The sequence below is a fragment of the Mizuhopecten yessoensis genome, unplaced genomic scaffold (genome assembly GCF_002113885.1).
Source record: "Mizuhopecten yessoensis strain PY_sf001 unplaced genomic scaffold, ASM211388v2 scaffold11183, whole genome shotgun sequence".
Lineage (NCBI taxonomy): Eukaryota > Metazoa > Mollusca > Bivalvia > Pectinida > Pectinidae > Mizuhopecten > Mizuhopecten yessoensis.
Genome location: NW_018408921.1, coordinates 1,064,813 through 1,083,707, shown reverse-complemented (window position 1 = coordinate 1,083,707; position 18,895 = coordinate 1,064,813). Strand labels below are relative to the sequence as shown.

General features: G+C 34.6%; 1 protein-coding gene across 3 annotated transcripts; it reads left to right on the top strand.

Annotated features, from left to right (window-relative positions):
* The first annotated feature begins 21 nt into the window (after positions 1-21).
* Positions 22-18,630, top strand: LOC110440489. 3 transcript variants are annotated; one of them, XM_021483600.1, is made up of 9 exons: positions 22-122; positions 1,947-2,130; positions 3,219-3,375; positions 9,516-9,601; positions 9,989-10,089; positions 11,104-11,180; positions 12,178-12,264; positions 14,900-14,974; positions 18,226-18,630. In XM_021483600.1, exons 2-9 carry the CDS (start codon positions 1,979-1,981, stop codon positions 18,283-18,285), a joined length of 795 nt encoding a protein of 264 aa, XP_021339275.1. In that variant the 5' UTR covers positions 22-122; positions 1,947-1,978; the 3' UTR covers positions 18,286-18,630. The 3 variants fall into 3 exon arrangements, with proteins under 3 accessions (XP_021339275.1, XP_021339274.1, XP_021339276.1); XM_021483599.1 differs by having other exon boundaries at positions 22-182; XM_021483601.1 differs by lacking the exon at positions 22-122 and having other exon boundaries at positions 2,043-2,130; positions 3,277-3,375.
* Positions 18,631-18,895: the final 265 nt, after the last annotated feature.

Sequence of the window (18,895 nt, the reverse complement as noted above, 5' to 3'; positions counted from 1 at the left end):
GTAGTATAACAATCAACTTTCACTTTGATTGAGGCACTGGATACGAAACACAGGGCTTAAAATTTAATGATAAGAAGATCGATTAGTTAGCCGTATGACGTTACAACAACAACATTTAACATGTAAGCCAATGTGAATACATGCCAACGTCATTATCAGAAGGGGAGAAATGTTGTGACTGTGTAGGTATTAGTATCAACGCTTCATATTGACGATGCAGTAACGTTATTCCAAAGTAACTGTCAAAACAGTACTACTAGTACTGTAGTCCAACTGTTGAGTTTACTAGAACAAATGGTATCTACTATATCAGTCACAAACAAAACAATAACATTTTTCATAGCCAAATGTCCTTTGTTCTGTTTGATTGGTTTCAGAATGAAATACTGTTTCAGTAGGTACTAGCTTATATCCTCGTCTGTCGATACACATACAGTGTATAATATAATGTGTATTGACAGACGAGGCTAGTACCCGTGATTATATGATACCCATAATGTTTATATAGGTTAGTACATGATCATATAATTGAGATCAGCCGTGAAGTGATAGGTGCTTTTTTAAAACAGGTAAACATGCATATAACCCTAGCTTTACTTCAGGTTATCAATCATCTCTTGCAATCATCTCTAAAAGCAACATTTATCTACATCTATATAATATCTTACTTCAGAAAAACTAAACGAATTTGATATGGTACACAACAAGTTAATGTAGATACATATAGATGTAGGTTCATCTGTCAAATACATGTACACTATACATAAAGTCTATTGCCTTTGTACTACTTAAAGATCTGAGATTTGTCTATTTATCATTGAATCTTACTGTTCGCACTGTTCTTCCATCGTTGTAAGTCTTCGACTTGTGAGACTGTCCTATATCTTGTTGTCATCAATACTTTATGGTATGCGCATATTTGTTGGTGACAAGTTTTAAGAGTTAAAAGTTCGTTCACACTAACTTAGTGTGTTTATTATATTTTTTGTACAGTTAAAATTCCTGATATATATGCAGACGTGTTTGGTAGCGAAACAATTTCACTAACCTGCTGTCAGCAACATTAACTGCTGATAAGCACGTGACTTTAATGTTCATTTTTCCAAGGTTAAGGCTGTTGAAGATAGCAAATAATGTTACTACCCTTCCATTGTCCGTTTCTATCCACTATGTACACTAGGGTAAGCGACACCTTCTGGAATTCAAGAAGTCTCCACGCTCTATTTGAATTTGAATGCGGTTTGATCATACTCGTCTCTTACTTCTCTATGGGTATTTAAGCCGGTTCTCTAAACACTACAATTATTGATTTGTGGAATATTCATAACTTCATTATGCCGGTTAAGTTTCATTAATACCCCCAATAACTATTATTGTTGCATTTGTTAAAATTAGCGATACAGTATCACTAAATTATAACGTATGCTTACCTATGAGTTATTTATCTTTCTGGAGCTAATAACAATCAGGTGTGAATTTAATAGGCAGGTTTCTCCAGTGGTCATTCAGTCTGGATTTAAAAATGTTCAGACTTCCTGCAGTCACTACCAAGCTTGTCAGGTTATTCCAATCATTCACAATTCTGTTGGAGAAGCATTTTTTCCTACAGTTTATCCTACTCCTTACTTTTTTCAGCTTCCACTGAAGTGATGCTCATATGTTTCATAATTTCTACTTACCTGAAAAAGATACAGATAAGCTTATTACCAGGCATGTTTTTTTTGGCCAGATATAGCAAAATTTAATATGCTTTCACCTTTGAATTAAGCTGAATCCCCTATTCAGCTTAATTCAAAGGTGAAAGCAGGTTGATTATAGCAGGAGTCTCCATCATCCAACATATTGAGGTTTTGCATGTAATTCAAAAAAAAAAATATCTTGTTTGTTTCAGAATTTTTACAGAACCAGAAATGTTTAAAAAAAAATGTATATGACTTTATTTTCAGAATGAGTGCTTATCTACAGCTGGATATCTAAAATGTTCAGCAGTGCTCGTGCGACACCTGAAATTGGGACTAGGAGACTGCTCAAAGGTGGCAGTACAAAGTTTCTGTTGCCTGAAACATCAGACAAACTGCAATTCAAGAAAAATGTTTTGATTGGTTATAGCGATGTGTCAGTGGCTGGAAGGTAAACAATTTGTACAGATTGAATGAAGACATTTTTATCATAGAGCAGATATGAACAGTTTCAGCCTTTTACATATTTTCACGTGTTTTTTTTTAAGAATTTATAATCATAAAGTGTTATGCAAACTATTAATTTGTAAAAAAAAAAGGAACAAAACAATTTTCAGTTTGTTTGCCTGTGAGTTCAATTTCATCCCTGATAAATCAATCATCATTGTCTTTGGGCATCATATCCAGCAGTAGAGAATTTAACTTATTCAAAGGGTTGTTGTTCGACTCTGCCATTCATGCATCTTTGAAACTCCAGGGGTTACGCTCACTTTCACTCTCTGCACCCCTGGAACGCATCATTTTTAAAGCAAAATTGAAAACATGCAGCTAGCTACATGTAATTGATTGATCGCAGGTTATAAAAACTTGGCAAATCACTACAGGATAATTCCTGTCCTTTGAAAATTACAGAGAAGCGACACCTTATACTATGACCACAGGTGCAGAGAGTGAAAGTGAATGCTACCCATGGAGAATAGAGGATCCATTACAGAAATATTCAGTCTCTGGCACACTATTGCTGCGATATCGCCGCATGTTCAGATTTCATATTCAAATTAGGTCTCTGGTGATGTTGTGGCATACTCATTCCAATACTCTAAAAGCCTCACTAGGTTCTGGTGCGTTTGCGCCGTTATCGGCAGAATGTCACCAGAATGTCCTGGTGCCTTTGTGGCGAAATCACCAGAATGTCACCAGAATGTTCTGGTGCACTTGTGGTGATATAGCTGGAATGTTCCAGTGCACTTACGGTGATATCGCCACAGGCTAGGGTTCTGGTGATATTGTGACTCACCCACTCTGCATGTGTTGGCAAGCAAGATTGGGATTCCCACAAATAAATATATGACAATATTGCAACAGGGTTGTGGAGTACATATAGTTTAGATAATAATTAATTCATAGCTTATATTGATCAGAGATTGGTTACAAAGTTCAACACATATATATGGATTATTTCACAATGTGATATTCATTAATAGTAGTTATCAATATATGTCATTTATGTTGTATCCTTGACTTATCTCCCTTTAACAGTCGAGCCCTGCTTGGCCTCAATATGCGAGTAGAATATGAAGTTCTTCCCGTTCCACAGATGAGTGGTTGTACCCCCTTGTGTGAGAGGTCAGAAGCCCCTGGGGTTAAGGAGCAGCACTTTCAGCCCCTACAGGTTCTACAGTGCAAATATGAGGAGGTAAATTTCTGTACATTTTCTTCAGGTTGGTAAGTATGGATTATGAAAAGTTCTTTTTACACAACCAATACAATTTTCTATGTGACGTTTGAATGACTAGTTCGATATGTACACTGACACCTTCATCAGACAAATGACCAGTGAAACGTATGCACACAAAGGTGTTAAATGTGTACGAGTTGTCCACAAAATTGATGTCGATTTCAGCTGCGCTGTAAGTATATATACAGTCAGTGTCAGTGTACATATCGTACTAGTCATCAAAATGTCACAAAGAAAATTTTATTGGTTGTGTAAAAAGAACTTTTTATAATGAGGAGGTAAATCATGTTTATAATGCAAATTTATATTAGCTGTGGTTATGAAAGAATATTTTATGCAACTACAACTTAATTAAGAAAATGTTTTCTGATGAAGTGTTAGAAGAAGATCCATAAAGCCTTAAAAATGCCATGAATTTGAAGGGTTCACCTAAAAGTGACTCAAATTGACAGTTTTAGCACTGAAAACCCTAAATTTTATGACGCATATCAGAAAAGCACTAAATTATAAAAAAAGTGTCCAAAAAATACTGAAGAGAAATCTGTAATATCAAAGTTTTACTTTATACACAAACAATGTATGTATCAAAGGTGTCACAATGTTTCAAGACCGACTGGTCCCTTTGTCAAGCTATGTTGCGACAAAAAGTACAACTTTGATGTTACAGATTTGCAAACTGATGAACCGTTTTTGAAAATGTCAGAAATCTGTGTTAATGAACCCTATATCAATTTCTCTGGAAAAGAGTTGAAGAAATATTGTTGGATGGGGTGGGGTAGGTGGTGTTCCAAAGAATATTTGATAAAAACTTCAGAATAGATATTTTAAAACTATGTTATACTGAGATCCATGAGAAAAGAAGAGATGCATTAACTCATTCACCCCTGGAGACACATTTGAACTCTTCCAATTCAACGGTTGGGATATTTCATTATGAAACTTCAGGGGTGAATGAGTTAATCAAATATGGAAATGTTTAACTGTTACACAAAATAGTCTGTAAAACCCTTTTCCTTTGTTTTTAGATCCTTGTTCGAGTTTAACGAAGCTTTAGATATTTTACAGCTGAATGTTTTATAATACACATCAGGGGTTTCAATGAAATTTCAGTTTGTGTGTATTCAACACAAAGTAGGCGGCTAGTAACAGTAAACTTCATAAAACCTCCTTACCATTCTTCTAAATTTTACATGAAAGTGTCTGGTGAATTATCTCTGGTAGGATGGAGGGTATTTTGACCAGCTACAAATGAAACCTCTGACACATGTAACGTCAACCAACAGACACTGTACAGTATGTTCGTTAGATAATTTATCAGTTTTGTCATGATAATATTGATCATTTAATCTCATGTTAAAAAATTTGTAGCATCTCTACTTTCGGATTTAGGACCTCTTGTCTAAAATAGCAACACTTTCTTGCAGTAGTTTAATAAATGATGGAATTAACACAAAATTATTGGACTTATTAATCGATCATGTATAGGTTGGGTCTTTTAGAAGGAAACTGGTACAGAATAGTACAAATAAATAATCTTCTGTCATATGTTTATAGTTTCATTGGATGTTTCACTTTTTGAATGAGGTTAGAAAATTAGGTTAGATAGAACTCTCTAGATCATGGCATTAATTTCCACATAAAATATAGGTAGTTATTAGAATATGTATGTAATGTAAGTGCTTAATATCATGTAGGTAACTCTTTATTAGGTATACTATTTTTAGTTAAATGCTTTTTCCCATTCGTGTATACATTAATGTATATGCACTACCTGTTCCTATGGTGATTGATGCTTGAAGTTTTCACTCATGGACCAATATTCTACAGTATTTTTTTCTCCACTTTCTGTTTATGTTGAGTTAATAAAAATTTATGAGTATGTGATTAAAACTTTTTACCAGGAAAACATATAATCTTAGATAAATGATGAATGCCATGTATGCTAAAAATAAAGACTTTTAGTACGCCCGTCGAAAGAAGGGATGTATAATCTTATCACGTGAGTGAGCAGGTAGATGTGTGCACACTGTCTACATGATATCTCAAGTAATTTTCAACAGATTAACATCAACCTTCATAAGACGTTTAATTACTGTGAGAGCTCTGACAAATTCGTTAACCACCATAATCGGACTGTAGGTGAGTTATGCCCCTTTAATCAATTGCTGAAACCGTGTCTGCTCGATATCTCGAGGAATGTTCAACAGATTAATTTTTAACTTCATGGGAAGGTACATGAAAGCTTGGAGGTGTTTGATAACCACTGTTATTTGACAGTAATTTACGGAGTTGTGTGGAAACAAACCCTTGACATATTCGTGAGAGACAAATGCCATATCCACTGCACCACAAACCATCCTATATTAATAATATAAAATAAATTTACAGAGATAATTTTCAAAATATTTTCCAGTAGTAAATTTGATGTTTTGAAAAATACCTTTATTTACACCAAGACAGAATTGACCAAAAGCAGTGTATTGAAACTTAGTATGCTACTTTAATTCTGAAAATTGGTCCATGTGTAGTCTAAAAACATGCCAAAAATAGCAGCATTAGGAATTTCTGTAAGAGTACAGTTAAGTATGCAGATGTTGTATTTGAGAGTAGTGCAGCGCTTTGTTTTAACATTGTATACAACCAATATGTCTCCACCTTACACAGGCTGTCGAGCAGAACAGGTAAGATCTAAGCATTCTTTATGATTGTTAATAAGTTAATAATCTCTCTGCTGCTTATCTGTTTAAAATTAATCACAAATATTTGTTCTGTGGTGAAAATTTTGCCGGTGAACGCAACCACTAAGTGTGTAAATTGTTTTCAACAAACTGTTTCTATCTGGATTCTAGCTACTGGGTTTTAGATATTATGCATTTCACATGATGGGAGCAAGTGCTTTGTGGTTTTGTTGTCACTATACCCAAGTTGACAATGTGAGAACATGACACTACTTGGATCGACTTAGATTTACATGGTGTCATTGATGAAGTAGAAGACGCTTACCCTTCTGGAACACCTGGTCTTATTTATCTTTTACTTTTTCAAGTTTGAGTTCAAATTATGGTTTTGTTGACCCTTTGGTTATTGTTTTTTCCAGTAAACAATGATTATCTGAAATCTGTTACTAAGAAACACTGGTGTGCAGTCCCGTCTGTATGTCTGATAAGCACATGCAAGTCAGCAGGTCTCCCTTAAATGACAGATGTGAAATTTCAGCCTTTTCTATCCATTTACTAATTTTTCACTTTGACGAAGCTGGCTCACTACTGATTTACCATCATACAGGAAAGCAACATGTCCTCCAAATGTAACATGTGAAAACCAAATCACATGACTTTTGTCCCAGAAACATTTATCTTGGAAACAACATATTAAAAATTTACTTGGATTTTGAATTGTTGGTTTCTTACAAAATTGTGCAATTAAGTATCTACAAACAAAAAAATATATTAAATGAAATTAAGATTAAATTAAACAGAAGCAGTTTAGAGAGGGAATTCTGATGCATGCTTATATACACATGCATAGCTGCGGAAACCATGTAGCTCTATAGTCTGACATTTTATTTTTATTTTGAAATTATAAATATTTCATTTTGAAATGGTCATGGTTCGATAATGTAAATTTTCAAAATGAAATATCTTAAATTTCTAAATAAACTGTAAAATCAATTTGATCAGTTGCCTAGAGCTATACAGTTCCCGCATCTAGCTTATACATAGGTATGTTTGCTTGGGTGATCAGTTAGATGTTTGGTGATGGTGACAAGAAATTGTAGGATTCTTGTATTGCATGGCTTTATTGAGCTATCATTATGTAATATAATCTGTCACTTAGTTCCTGACATCAGTATGAACCATAAGTACTGTATAACTCAAAATTTTCTGTGGAGTTATCTCCCTTACATGACATTAAATTCAATATTCACAAGTTTTCTTGAGACTATTTTAAACTTTGCTTTTTAACATTAGTCTAATAGTCTTAAACTTATGAGTACTTATCCAAGTTCAATGACTTTGAAAGTTAGTATCTATCAAAGAGTTTGTAAATGTGAAAAAGGCAAGAAAGAAGTTATATGCATCTACAAATGTTTTGAGTTATACAGTGTACATAGCATGCATGTAAAATTGCTTGGTGCATGATTATGAAACTGTCCTATTTGCTTACAACAATGCTTTGGTAGAGGATCTAATGTCATTAAACCATTAATACTCTGCATGCTATAAAGGAGCTTCTGTATAATTAACACTAATTAAAGTAATTTGCAAATTCATGTTAAAAACACGAAATTTATATGAAAAATTTAAACCCAAATTGTAATGTCCAGGCTACTGTCCAAAATATCAAGCATAATTATTTATACTATTTGTACATTCAAGGTATATCTGAGACATCGTTGACTGTAGGGTGGACTAGCTTCCAGACCCTAATTTTTTATGAGGAATATATTCCCAGCTGCATTTTACTACTAGCTTATCTCCCCCTTGTTTGAGAATTTTAAGATTCAGACAGCACAGTGATCAAAATCATTAGAGTTTATTTTAAAAAAAATGATACAATAGAGACGAGGGCCAGTCTAACTAGGTTTTAATGTCTGGTTTTGTTTTGTGATGGATAAGTAACTTGACTTTCCTTGGACCAATTTAACTCCAAATTTGTACAATATTTCTGTACTGGAAGGGGCTTGCTTGGAATTGCTTTTCAGGTCCAAAGATCATGAAAAGGTCAAACCTTCAATAAAAACGAAACCAATTTTGTTTCTGTGGGCTGATTGAGCTCAAACTTTATTCACTGCTTCTATGCTAAAAGTGCTAACTTGTGATTGCTTTCAAGATTGAAGGTCAGATTATGTTACCACAAATAAAAAAAATCACTTAAATATTACTGTATATGCATGATTTACACATTAATATTTGAATATCGTCAAACTATTCATGTACATAATTTGTAAACTGAATGTAAAATGGTACCCATTTGAATGACGACAAGGTGATCATGACGTCACGGAGAAGCACCAGGAAATGGCAACAATTATTTGGAAGACATTCAAGTTTAACATCTGATTAACAGTGTCGAGGAGAATTAAAAATCATGGTCTTTCATTGTTTGACAATAATATTTCTTATATTTATTTCAGATATAAAGGATTTTTATTAATTTCCAGCGTTGAAGAAGTTCTGAACTTTTCCAGAAACACCATCAATTTAGTTTAGCAACTATCACTTGTCTGACTTTTTCTGTGATAGCGCATTTAATTTATTTATGCAGAGATAAAAATTATGGTTATGTACATGTCGAGGCAAGGTAAATCCTGAAACACAATCATTTGGAAGTAGATCAATTTTCTACCACACAAAGAATTTACCACTTGGTGCTGGTTAACTCTGTTCATCGGTTAGGGATTTTATCAAACCTATTAGAATGGAATTATTTGTTTATATATCATACAGTTCTTATGATAACAATGCTTTTTAAATTAACAGTAACTAATCTTTAATTTAAACCTTATAATGAAGTTGAATTATATAGCTAGGGATGGCGCCGTCTTCCAGCAACCTATAGTTTTAAGATCTTTAAAATTTCAAATGTATTAAATATATTAAGAGTAAATCAAATAATGTGTTTATGCCACCTGTATTTACAGCAGATAGAGATACATTCGTTGTAATTTGACAATTTAAAAAAGAACAATGTTTTGATATACAGGCGAACTTCAATGTTTCGATCTTTGCGGAACCATCAAGAAAAATTTGAAACATGATTAACTCATGAATGTTTAACTTCGAACATCTTTGAGATCCTATATATACTGCATCAAATCAAATGCGATTCACCGATTGTTAAGTGTCAGTATACACAGCAAGAAGTTTAATTTGAAATCTGTAAACACTGGCCGATTAAATGTAATTAGAAAAATATGTTCAATGTGTAAATTTACACTGTAGTTTGCATGTTATGATGTTAAAATGACCCCTAGTATTTTACCAGGGTGACATGTGTTGTTATTACAGCAATACAGAGTTGTGATATTTATATTTAATATGAGCTTGTGACCTTGTTTAAATTAGTGTAGCTGTACTGTGTTATCTCCCTTGCAGTATTCCTGTGTGATTATAAACACCATTGTGCCGGCAGACAAGTGCCAACATGTGGCCAACAAAATCATAGATCTGTGTATCGAAAGGTGAGCTCTGATTTTCATCAATCTTTTTATCTCCATGTTCAATATCTTCATATTGAACTTCCATCACCTAAAGTCCCTACCAGATTTTGGTATATTAATAGACCTGCAGATTCAAGCACAAATCTGATCATTGAGGAAGCAAATGATATTGCATCCCCTAAAGAACTGGAGTTTCCTTCAGAGTAAATGAACTGTTCAGAAACACAACAAGCGTCATTTTCCGTTGCTGTCATTCAATATATGATACATCTACTTGGCAATATCTTTCTATATTTTAAGGCTAAAAAATAAAATGTGTTCATCACAATGTGGTATTAAAATATTGTTGTAGCCCTAATAATTATTGTATTAATTACGATTTATCTATTTGTCATTTCTCTATAACAGCAAGGTGAAGAAGGTGATTTTGTTGACGACTCTGAAACTTGATAAGATACCAGACCACCAGCTGAAACCTTTGTATGAAAGTACCTTCAACACGAAACCAGGTATAAACTTTTCACATTTCCTATGGTCCTTGACCAAAATATAAATCCTGAAGATCTCTGCTTCAATCAATATACAGAGCTGTACAAATCATTGAGATAGTCTAGCTTTGTTCTCCTAATATAGCCAATTTCCCCCTATACGATTTTAAAATACGGAAAATTGGAATAATGCCATTTTAATTTCTGAGTTTTACATTGCCAAGTTGTATATCATTATCAACTGATGTGAAAAACAAGAAAAGGTGTTGATTTTTAGAGTTCAATGTTCATCAAAATCTGTACATGATTAATTAGCATATTGCATTTTGATTGGTTAATGCATAATCATTTACTTCTATTAATTTAACCATTTAAAGACTTATCACGATTTAGAAAAATAAATTGCTGAAAATAAGAACAGTAGGACTTGACTTTCCAATATTAGCAGTCATCCCATCAAAGTCATAAATAATTATTGTACAAATAATAATAAATTACCAATTGATGAATCGATGACCAATGCTTAGCTTTAATTGCTAAAGGACTCCCACAACTAATTTACTATATGTTATTACATTTGTGCTAATAGCTTTAATATTTGAAGTTGAACACTATAGTGACAACTGTCTAAATTCATTGATACATATATATCTGACAAAGGCTTCAAAAGGATTTTTTCAGGTTAAATGATATTTTAGAGCGCTACAGGTTGCTACTTTTGACAACTGCAAGTTTACAAGCCAAACCGGTGAAGCGGAATGGGAACACCTCCTACCTTTTGACCCCGTATCAATCTGCCATCACATATTCAGATCTACTAAAACCACCTTTTTCGAAAGTTGGATATCTGTAGATTTCATTAAAGGAAAAATCTGTCAAAAAGTACATATTTAAATAACACAGAGACATTGTGTTTAACCAATTTTTGTTTAAGATAGGGATTACAATCGTATGAAACACTTGCTGATTGGCTGATTTACTAGTGTGAGGCCTGAATGATTCCTCGCCAGTAACAGGTAGTTTCATGTTTTTCAGTCACATCCAAACCAGCCCTACCACCAGATACCAAGATTTGTGATCCCCTGTTAAGCACCCTTATCCAGATGATACAGGTATAATTCCTTATTTATACTACAACAAGCCCAAGTTGCCAATTAACAAGTTATTTCCGACTCATTGAAGGGAGGTTTCCTTATTACAAGACAATGAAATGACTTTAGTTTGTATTTCTGCTGAGATTCAATGGATATGAATGAGCTTATTTCTGGATAAGTACGTTAACTGGTGTAATGATCTATTTTCATCAGCTTATGCCCAATGACTGAAGTCAATTGGTATATGTATATACTTATATTAAATTTTTGACTTTTTTGAAATTTATACATTTCTATCAATCTCGATGAATCAGACCTTGATCTTTGGAAAAAATGCAAAGGTCAGATATTTTTCAAGAAATTTGTTCAAATCATTTTGGTTCTTACGTTAAGGTAGTTGAATTAGTCCCTCACCAGTTACCAGGGGGAACTATAGGTTTGCACTCTGTCCGTCCTTCTGTCCAGAACATATCTTCTATATACGGTTTCACCTTGAGTGACCAGATTTGGTGTACAAGGACATCTTGGGATGGCAGAGTGCAAGAAGAAGATATAAACTATGACCTTTGAATTGACTTTTGACCTTTACTTTTGAAAAAGTTTGTCTGGGGCATATCTTCTATACTATTTCACCTGGAGTAACCAGATTTGGTGTACAAGGACATCTTGGGATGGTTGAGTGCTAGCAGTAGGCCACTATGACCTCACTGTGACCCATGCTTTGACCTTACCTTTAACAAAACAATTATGTCTTGAATGTTGTAAATATGTATCAGGATACTTTCCTATCAGTGGGTACATCCTGACATAAGTGTACTGTTTGTTAAATATACAAATTATTACTGGTGGGGGACTATGGATTGCCTCGTTATTTCATCATTGTTTTATCTTTTTTTTGTGTGTGAAAAAAAACCTTGTCCAGCTCAATTTATGCAACACACATATTTTCTTCAATTAAGAAAAGGTGAAACTTTGAAACCTGGCTTCCTTCTCAATGTAGCACTTTGTTTTTCAGATAGAGGCAATCCCCTGTAACTGTCTTACTGTACCAGGCCACAGAGCAATGGCGGGGAAAGCCAATATATATGATGAGTCACAACAGGTACATTTCATATGGCTTCAAAATTGCAATTTCTTTATGCAATCTTATTCTGATAAAATTCTTCATTACATTTATCTGTGATGCACTCCTCCGTAGGATATGGTACCTCAGAATCATGGGTTGTCTTCTGGTGAACTGAATGTCAGAATGTGACCAAGGTGCAGTATTTCCAGGTCCTACAGTAGACTAACACATAGAAACAGAGCAAAGGATTTAATTTAATTCAAATCAGATTGATTGATGCAAAAATATGAAATCGATATTAATAAACAATAATCTGTCTAACCTTAAAATTATATTTCTAATTCATTTGAGATGTAACAAGACATTTACTTGGTCAACCTAAATAATTTGCAACACTATAACAATGATATACCATCTGCCTCAAAATTTCTTATTTACATATGAAAACGGAATGGCAATTGTTAATGATGTCAGTGACCGTGAAACATCATGAAATTAATTATTAATAATGACACGAATAAAAGGGTGACCCCAAAAGGTCAATGTGATTTGATCTGCCTGACTTTGAATATTCACAACGTCACCAATCAACGGCAGAGAAATGTTGAAGGAAACACTCAAAAATATCTTAAAATCATTGTTTCCTTCGTTGGTTTTACCTGATATGAATTAAAATGGGGATAACTAAACTGTATTACGAAATTTGCGTCAGTATATCATGATTTTACTGTCACCAATTTCCACTTTACCAGTCCGATATGACTGGACAGTAAAACTCAATCCGCAACAATATAATCATGGATGATTGTAGCATGTCCACATAGAATAAATTGTGTATATTTGTGCACAAGTTACCTGCCCTTCTCGAAAACAAATCCATGATGGGTCAATAGCAAACCCTGCATGTGATGTTCTTGAGGGATATGCTGGCTCATACTTTTACAGTACTGAAATATGATTTGCAGTATACAGCAAGATTTAAAAGAAATGGACAGATGTTTGTTCATATTGAATAACTGTAAACCGGTTCTTTCTAGCTAGATCTGTTGCCAGTGGTTTGAACTGCAACATTTTACGAGTTGCTGTGGGTTACGGTCGTGTCGAGGTCAAATGTAAGTGGAGTCTGATCTGCGTTGCCATTGGAATGATCAATGTTGTGTTGCTCTCGTAGTTTCATGATGAAGTTCTGGAACTTGTTCAGTTTATCTTCAAAATCATCTGGCTGTCGCTGGGCCATGCTGGTCCCTCGTCTGACACCGAGTTGATGTCGTTTCATGAACAGGTAACACCAGTTCAATGACGCCTTGAATGTTGTGGATGGGTATTTCGTTTGTAGCAGGCAAGATGCTCAGAGTCTAATTTCTGTGCTGCTCACACCAAGTCCCTATTCTCTACTGTCGCAAATCCACTGGTATAAGTCGTGCTCCATCTCAGGGGGCCTTTCTTGTCTCTCTCGGTTGGCTCTCTTCTTATAGCTGGCATTAATACTAGCTGGTTTGTCTGCTTTCGCCAATTCCAGAGGTTGATTCGTCGATATTTAAACTGATGTCCCACAGCTTTGTTACCAAACCTCTCTGCATATTCGATAACTTCCAGCTTTTCTTGTGCTGTCCAGGAGCTGTACTTCTTTCCCATCCTATAGATTGGTAGTCGAGCTGTGGTAGTGGAGGTAGTGGAGGTAGTCAGTAGTGGAGGCAGAGAAAAAGTGTCTTGTGTCAGTTGGTAATGATATTTAAATAAACAAAGGACACTTAGCTCAGTGACCTCAATATTTGGCTAGCCAATCAGAATGCACAAGGTGACATTTGATTGGTCGGTGTTGTGAACTGTGGTAAGTGATGACACCCAAGCCGCCGTGATGAACCCTTAACCTCTCAATGATTGTTATTATGGTCATTAAAAGGTGTCTAATTATTTCTTTCATCAGGAGATATATATGCACCAACTGTTGCTACACATCAAATTACTTTAACATGTTTTTGTAAGCAAGTAAATGTTTTATGTAAATATAGCTAAAATAAATTTATGTATGCCGATATGCGCACACGCGTGTGTGATCAGATATTTCAAAGAAAACACGCGTGTGCTGTGCGATCAGATATTTCAAAGAAAACACGCGTGTGCTGTGCGATAAGATATTTCAAAGAATTAAAAGACGTGTGAGTGCTGTGCGATCAGATATTTCAAAGAAAAGAAACAACACAATACACATTTTTCGCAGTTTCTTCTTGGTTTTTAATATCATTGTTCTTAACAAGAAATATGAACTCGCTGATAATGAACAAATTAATAAAATACTACTAAATATATTTAAAAAATGATATCAAGCAGTTTGTCTTTCATTTTCAAAGATCCATTTTCGGCGCATTACTGGTCATAGTTTTTTTTCATATTTTTTGTTGCGCCAAATATAGGAGTAAAAGCTTCAATTTTCAAATTTTCAGCCTCAAAAAGTACATGAGTAAATAACATAGGTGCCCAAATTAAACAAGTTATTACGTACATGTCAAACAGATGAAATACATGTATATAGAAGAAAAATGCACATACCTGCTAAGAGACATTTGTTGTGAAAATAGCTCCATACATGTAGTTACCTGAAATAGAATATTTCAACATTTTCAGAGAGAAAAAGGAAAGAGTTACAGAGATGTTTTATCATATATTACAGGCAATTTTGACATTCCACAAAGTCTTGAAGAAATGGTCACATCTAGACTTCAGTGATGATATAAGCCTGTCTTTAGTAAGTATTTGGTATAGACTCATGTCATGCAAAGTCTATCACTCCTGTAGAATCACAGGCATTCTTCTTCCTCTGCATAATTGTAAGATTTTACTGTACTTATCTGGCAGTTAGCCCATGTCTGTTAATAAGCCCACCCGTGTGTATATATTGCAGTTCAGTAGGGATGTTAACATGTGCTGTTTTAAATTGTCCTGCTGTAATAAGCCAATCTCCCTCCTATAAGATTCAGATTATATTATTATTATGTATCCCCTTCGAATGAAGGGAGACATATTGTATTAGTACTGGTTCTTCTTTTTCTTCTTCTTCTTTTTCTTATTCTTATTCTTAATCAGACTTGAAGTATACCTGCATCACCCACAGAAGGTGTGCAGTGCACTGGAACTAGGTCTCGTGCCCCACTCACTAAATACAGAGTTATGACCCTTTGTTTAATTTTAATACCGAAGTTTATCCAGAGCATAAATTCTATGTTATTTCACCTACGTTGACCATACTTACCATATTGATGTATCATAGGAAGGTGGAATTTCTCGCACTAAAATCAGATTTTATGCCCCACTATATACAGAGTTATGGCCCTTTGTTTATTTTTAATACCGAAGTTTGTCCATGGCATATGTTCTAAACCATTAAAGATATCTTAATCAAACTTGAAGTATACCTGCATCGCTTACAGAAGGTGTGCAGTGCACTGGAATTAGGTCGTGCGTCACTATATACAGGTTATGGCCCTTTGTTTATTTTTAGTACCGAAGTTTGTCCACCGCATAACTTCAATGTTATTAGGGCCCCGCATCGAAGTTGCGGGTGCCCTATACTAATTCATCCGTCCGTCCGTCACAATCAAACAAGGTATCAACTGACCAAAGGTCAAGGTAACTGGGTCAAAGGTCAAGGTCAAATTTTGTATCTTTTCCCTGATGAACATTTTGTTATGACATTATGAAGCAAAGTTGGTTGGAATTTAATAAAGAGTCAACTGACTTAAGGTCAAGGTCACATGGTCAAAGGTAAAGGTCAAACTCAGTATCTTTTCACTGGGGAACATTTTGTTATGACACTTTGAAGCAAAGTTGGTCAGAATTAAACAAGGAGTTGGTTAACCAGAGGTCAAGGTCACTGGGTCAAAGGTGAAGGTTACTTTTTGTATCTTTTCACTGGTGAACATTTCGTTTTGACACTTTGAAGCAAAGTTGGTCAGAATTAAACAAGGAGTCATTTGACCAAAGGTCAAAGGTCACTTGGTCAAAGGTCGAGGTCAAATTTTGTACCTTTTCAGTGATGAACATTTTGTTATGACACTTTGAAGCAATGTTGGTCAGAATTAAACAAGGAGTCATTTGACCAAAGGTTAAGGTCACTTGTTTAAAGGTTAAGGTCAAATTCAGTATCTTTTCACTGGGGAACATTTTATTATGCCACTTTGAAGCAATGTTGGTCAGAATTAAACAAGGAGTCATTTGGTCAAGATCACTTGGTCAGAGGTCAAGGTCATTTATTTTTATTTTTTCACTGATAAACATTTTGTTATGACATTATGAAGCAAACTTGGTTGGAATTTAACAAGGAGTCAACTGACTTAAGGTCAAGGTCACTGCATCAATTTCAAGGTCAGATATTGTATCTTTTTACTGATGAACATTTTTTATATGTTATTATGAAGCAAAGTTGTTCAGAACTTAACACTGAGTCAACTGACCAAAGGTCAATGTTACGGGCTCCAAAGTTCAAGGTCAAGGTCAAGTTTTTTATTTCTCACTGATGAACATTTTGTTGTGATATAATGAAGCAAAGTTGGTCGGAATTGAAGAATGAGTCAACTGACTAAAGATCAGGGTCACTGGGTTAAAGGTCAAGGTCATTTGGGTCCAATGGTCAAAGACAAAGTGGATCTCTTACTTTGACCGTGGCTCTTGATGGAGGAGGTATTTAAGGTGAAATAAAACAAATCAAAGCTAACAAATGAGTATTGCACCGGTATTTACATTTCTGTTAGCCCAGCAAATATGGAAGTGGAAGGAAACAAGACTCACATCATAGTACATGTAAAATGTATATTTTGCTTCCTTGCGATTTTTTTTTTAAGTCCAAATGTCAAACGTCAATCTCAGCTATAGGGGCAGATTGCTTTTTGATGATTATGGGGGATATATTGCCACAAGACAAGCCCTTACTGACCTGTCAGTGTTCTCGTTTCACCTACGTTGACCAAACTTGCTAAAGTTTTAATGTATCTTGGTAAGTAGGAGTGTCAAATTATAAAATCGGGTCTTGTGCCCCACTATAAAAAGCGATATGGCCCCTTGTTAATTTTTTATACCGGAGTTTTTCTATTGGCTAAAAAGGGGAGACATATGTTTTTGTTCGCAAAACAAAATTCTAGTTTAAAAATGGCTAAGCTATATCCAACTGTATAGTTGTTTAAGTTGACTAATACGGGAACCTCAGCAGAATAGAGATTTTGTTCTGTGTCTCTTTTGGTGTAGACATAAAAAAAAGACCCGAACTGATCTACTTAACTCATTGCAATTCTTCAGGCTCTTAATGTTTTGGCAGCGTTTTTTTAGGCACGTGGATGACTGGCCATTTGTGATGCCATTCTGTGAGCTAGGGGTTGGAATGTATGAAAAACATTAAACTTTTAATTATTTTACAGCAGTTATAAAACAACTAATTTTAACATATATTAATCACTCATGTTGGCCTCGATGCTAGCGTGAAGGCAGTCTTAATGTGGGAGAAAAAACGAGAGTACCTTGAAAAAAATCAACATGATCGGGAAAGTTACCACATAACATTTTAGCGTACAATTGGGGAATCTATTCCTGGCCATTTTCCTGAAAGTGCGTTATCCACTGTGGCACCTGACCACCCTTGGTTTGAAATGTCATGCTGTACCATGTCCTTGTTTTGATGTATGAAATAGTTATTGAGTGGACCCACCATCTGTAGACACTGTGTTGTCCTAAATAAATTATAATAATGATCCTCAAACTCCGTATAGAATCTTCTGAAACTGATTTCTGATTGAATATTCTCACAAAAGCCAAGATTATATGAAAATGAGTGCCTGGGGATACACCCCCGAAAAGAAACAGAAAGGAAATGAGAAAAGAAGAACAAATATTGATCCAGAGTGCAGGAGGTATTCACATAAGTCGCCTCGTATGCCTATTCTTCCCCTAAACCTGTTGCTGTCAAAACGTCAGCTGATATTTATAATGAAATGATGCTCTCTTTAACAGGTATACAACAGTTTAGAAGTAGAAGACCAGTCAGCAATGTCAACACTCATGTACGGTTGATTCAAGATTGGAAAGCTTAATATTTAATTGCAGATAACTTGGATCATCATAAATTAAACTCACTTCAAATTACTCTGTCTTTCAAAAAGATTGATAATTTAGTTCCTAATTTAATGTCATTGATTATGGAACCTTTAACTTATGGTTCAGATGTGTCACATTTTTCAATGCATTAGTTTTTTATTACGCTGTCGTCCATCTGTCATCTTTTCAGTTAAAATAACTACTTGTCCAGAACTGCTGATTGAATTTTGACAAAATTTGTTCTGGGGACCAATTCAAGTTATGTATCAGGTTTCATCTTAGTTTAATAATGTTTTTAAAGTGAAATTTTGAAATAAAGTAAGTTAGAAAAACAGTTGTTGGTATCATTTCATAGAAATTGTTTTCAAGACAAATCTTTTAAATGTCAAGAACACAAAGGTTTTAATTGCAATTTTAGTTATAATAATAAGGAATATTTAAGAAATATATATTAGCGTTCACATTTTACCTTTAAAAATTATTTGGCTAATGGTGCTTCTTAAAAGTAGGGTTCGTTTGTTTACTTGTTTGTTTGGGGTTCAACATCCTCGCACCAGCTATGGTCATATTAGGAGAGATAAAACAG

Excerpts from the sequence above, each read along its gene's own strand:
- LOC110440489 (XM_021483600.1), top strand. The coding sequence starts at position 1,979 with ATGTTCAGCAGTGCTCGTGCGACACCTGAAATTGGGACTAGGAGACTG. Across the intron at positions 2,131-3,218 it reads GATGTGTCAGTGGCTGGAAG|TCGAGCCCTGCTTGGCCTCA; the intron begins GTAAACAATTTG and ends TCCCTTTAACAG. Across the intron at positions 10,090-11,103 it reads TACCTTCAACACGAAACCAG|TCACATCCAAACCAGCCCTA; the intron begins GTATAAACTTTT and ends CATGTTTTTCAG.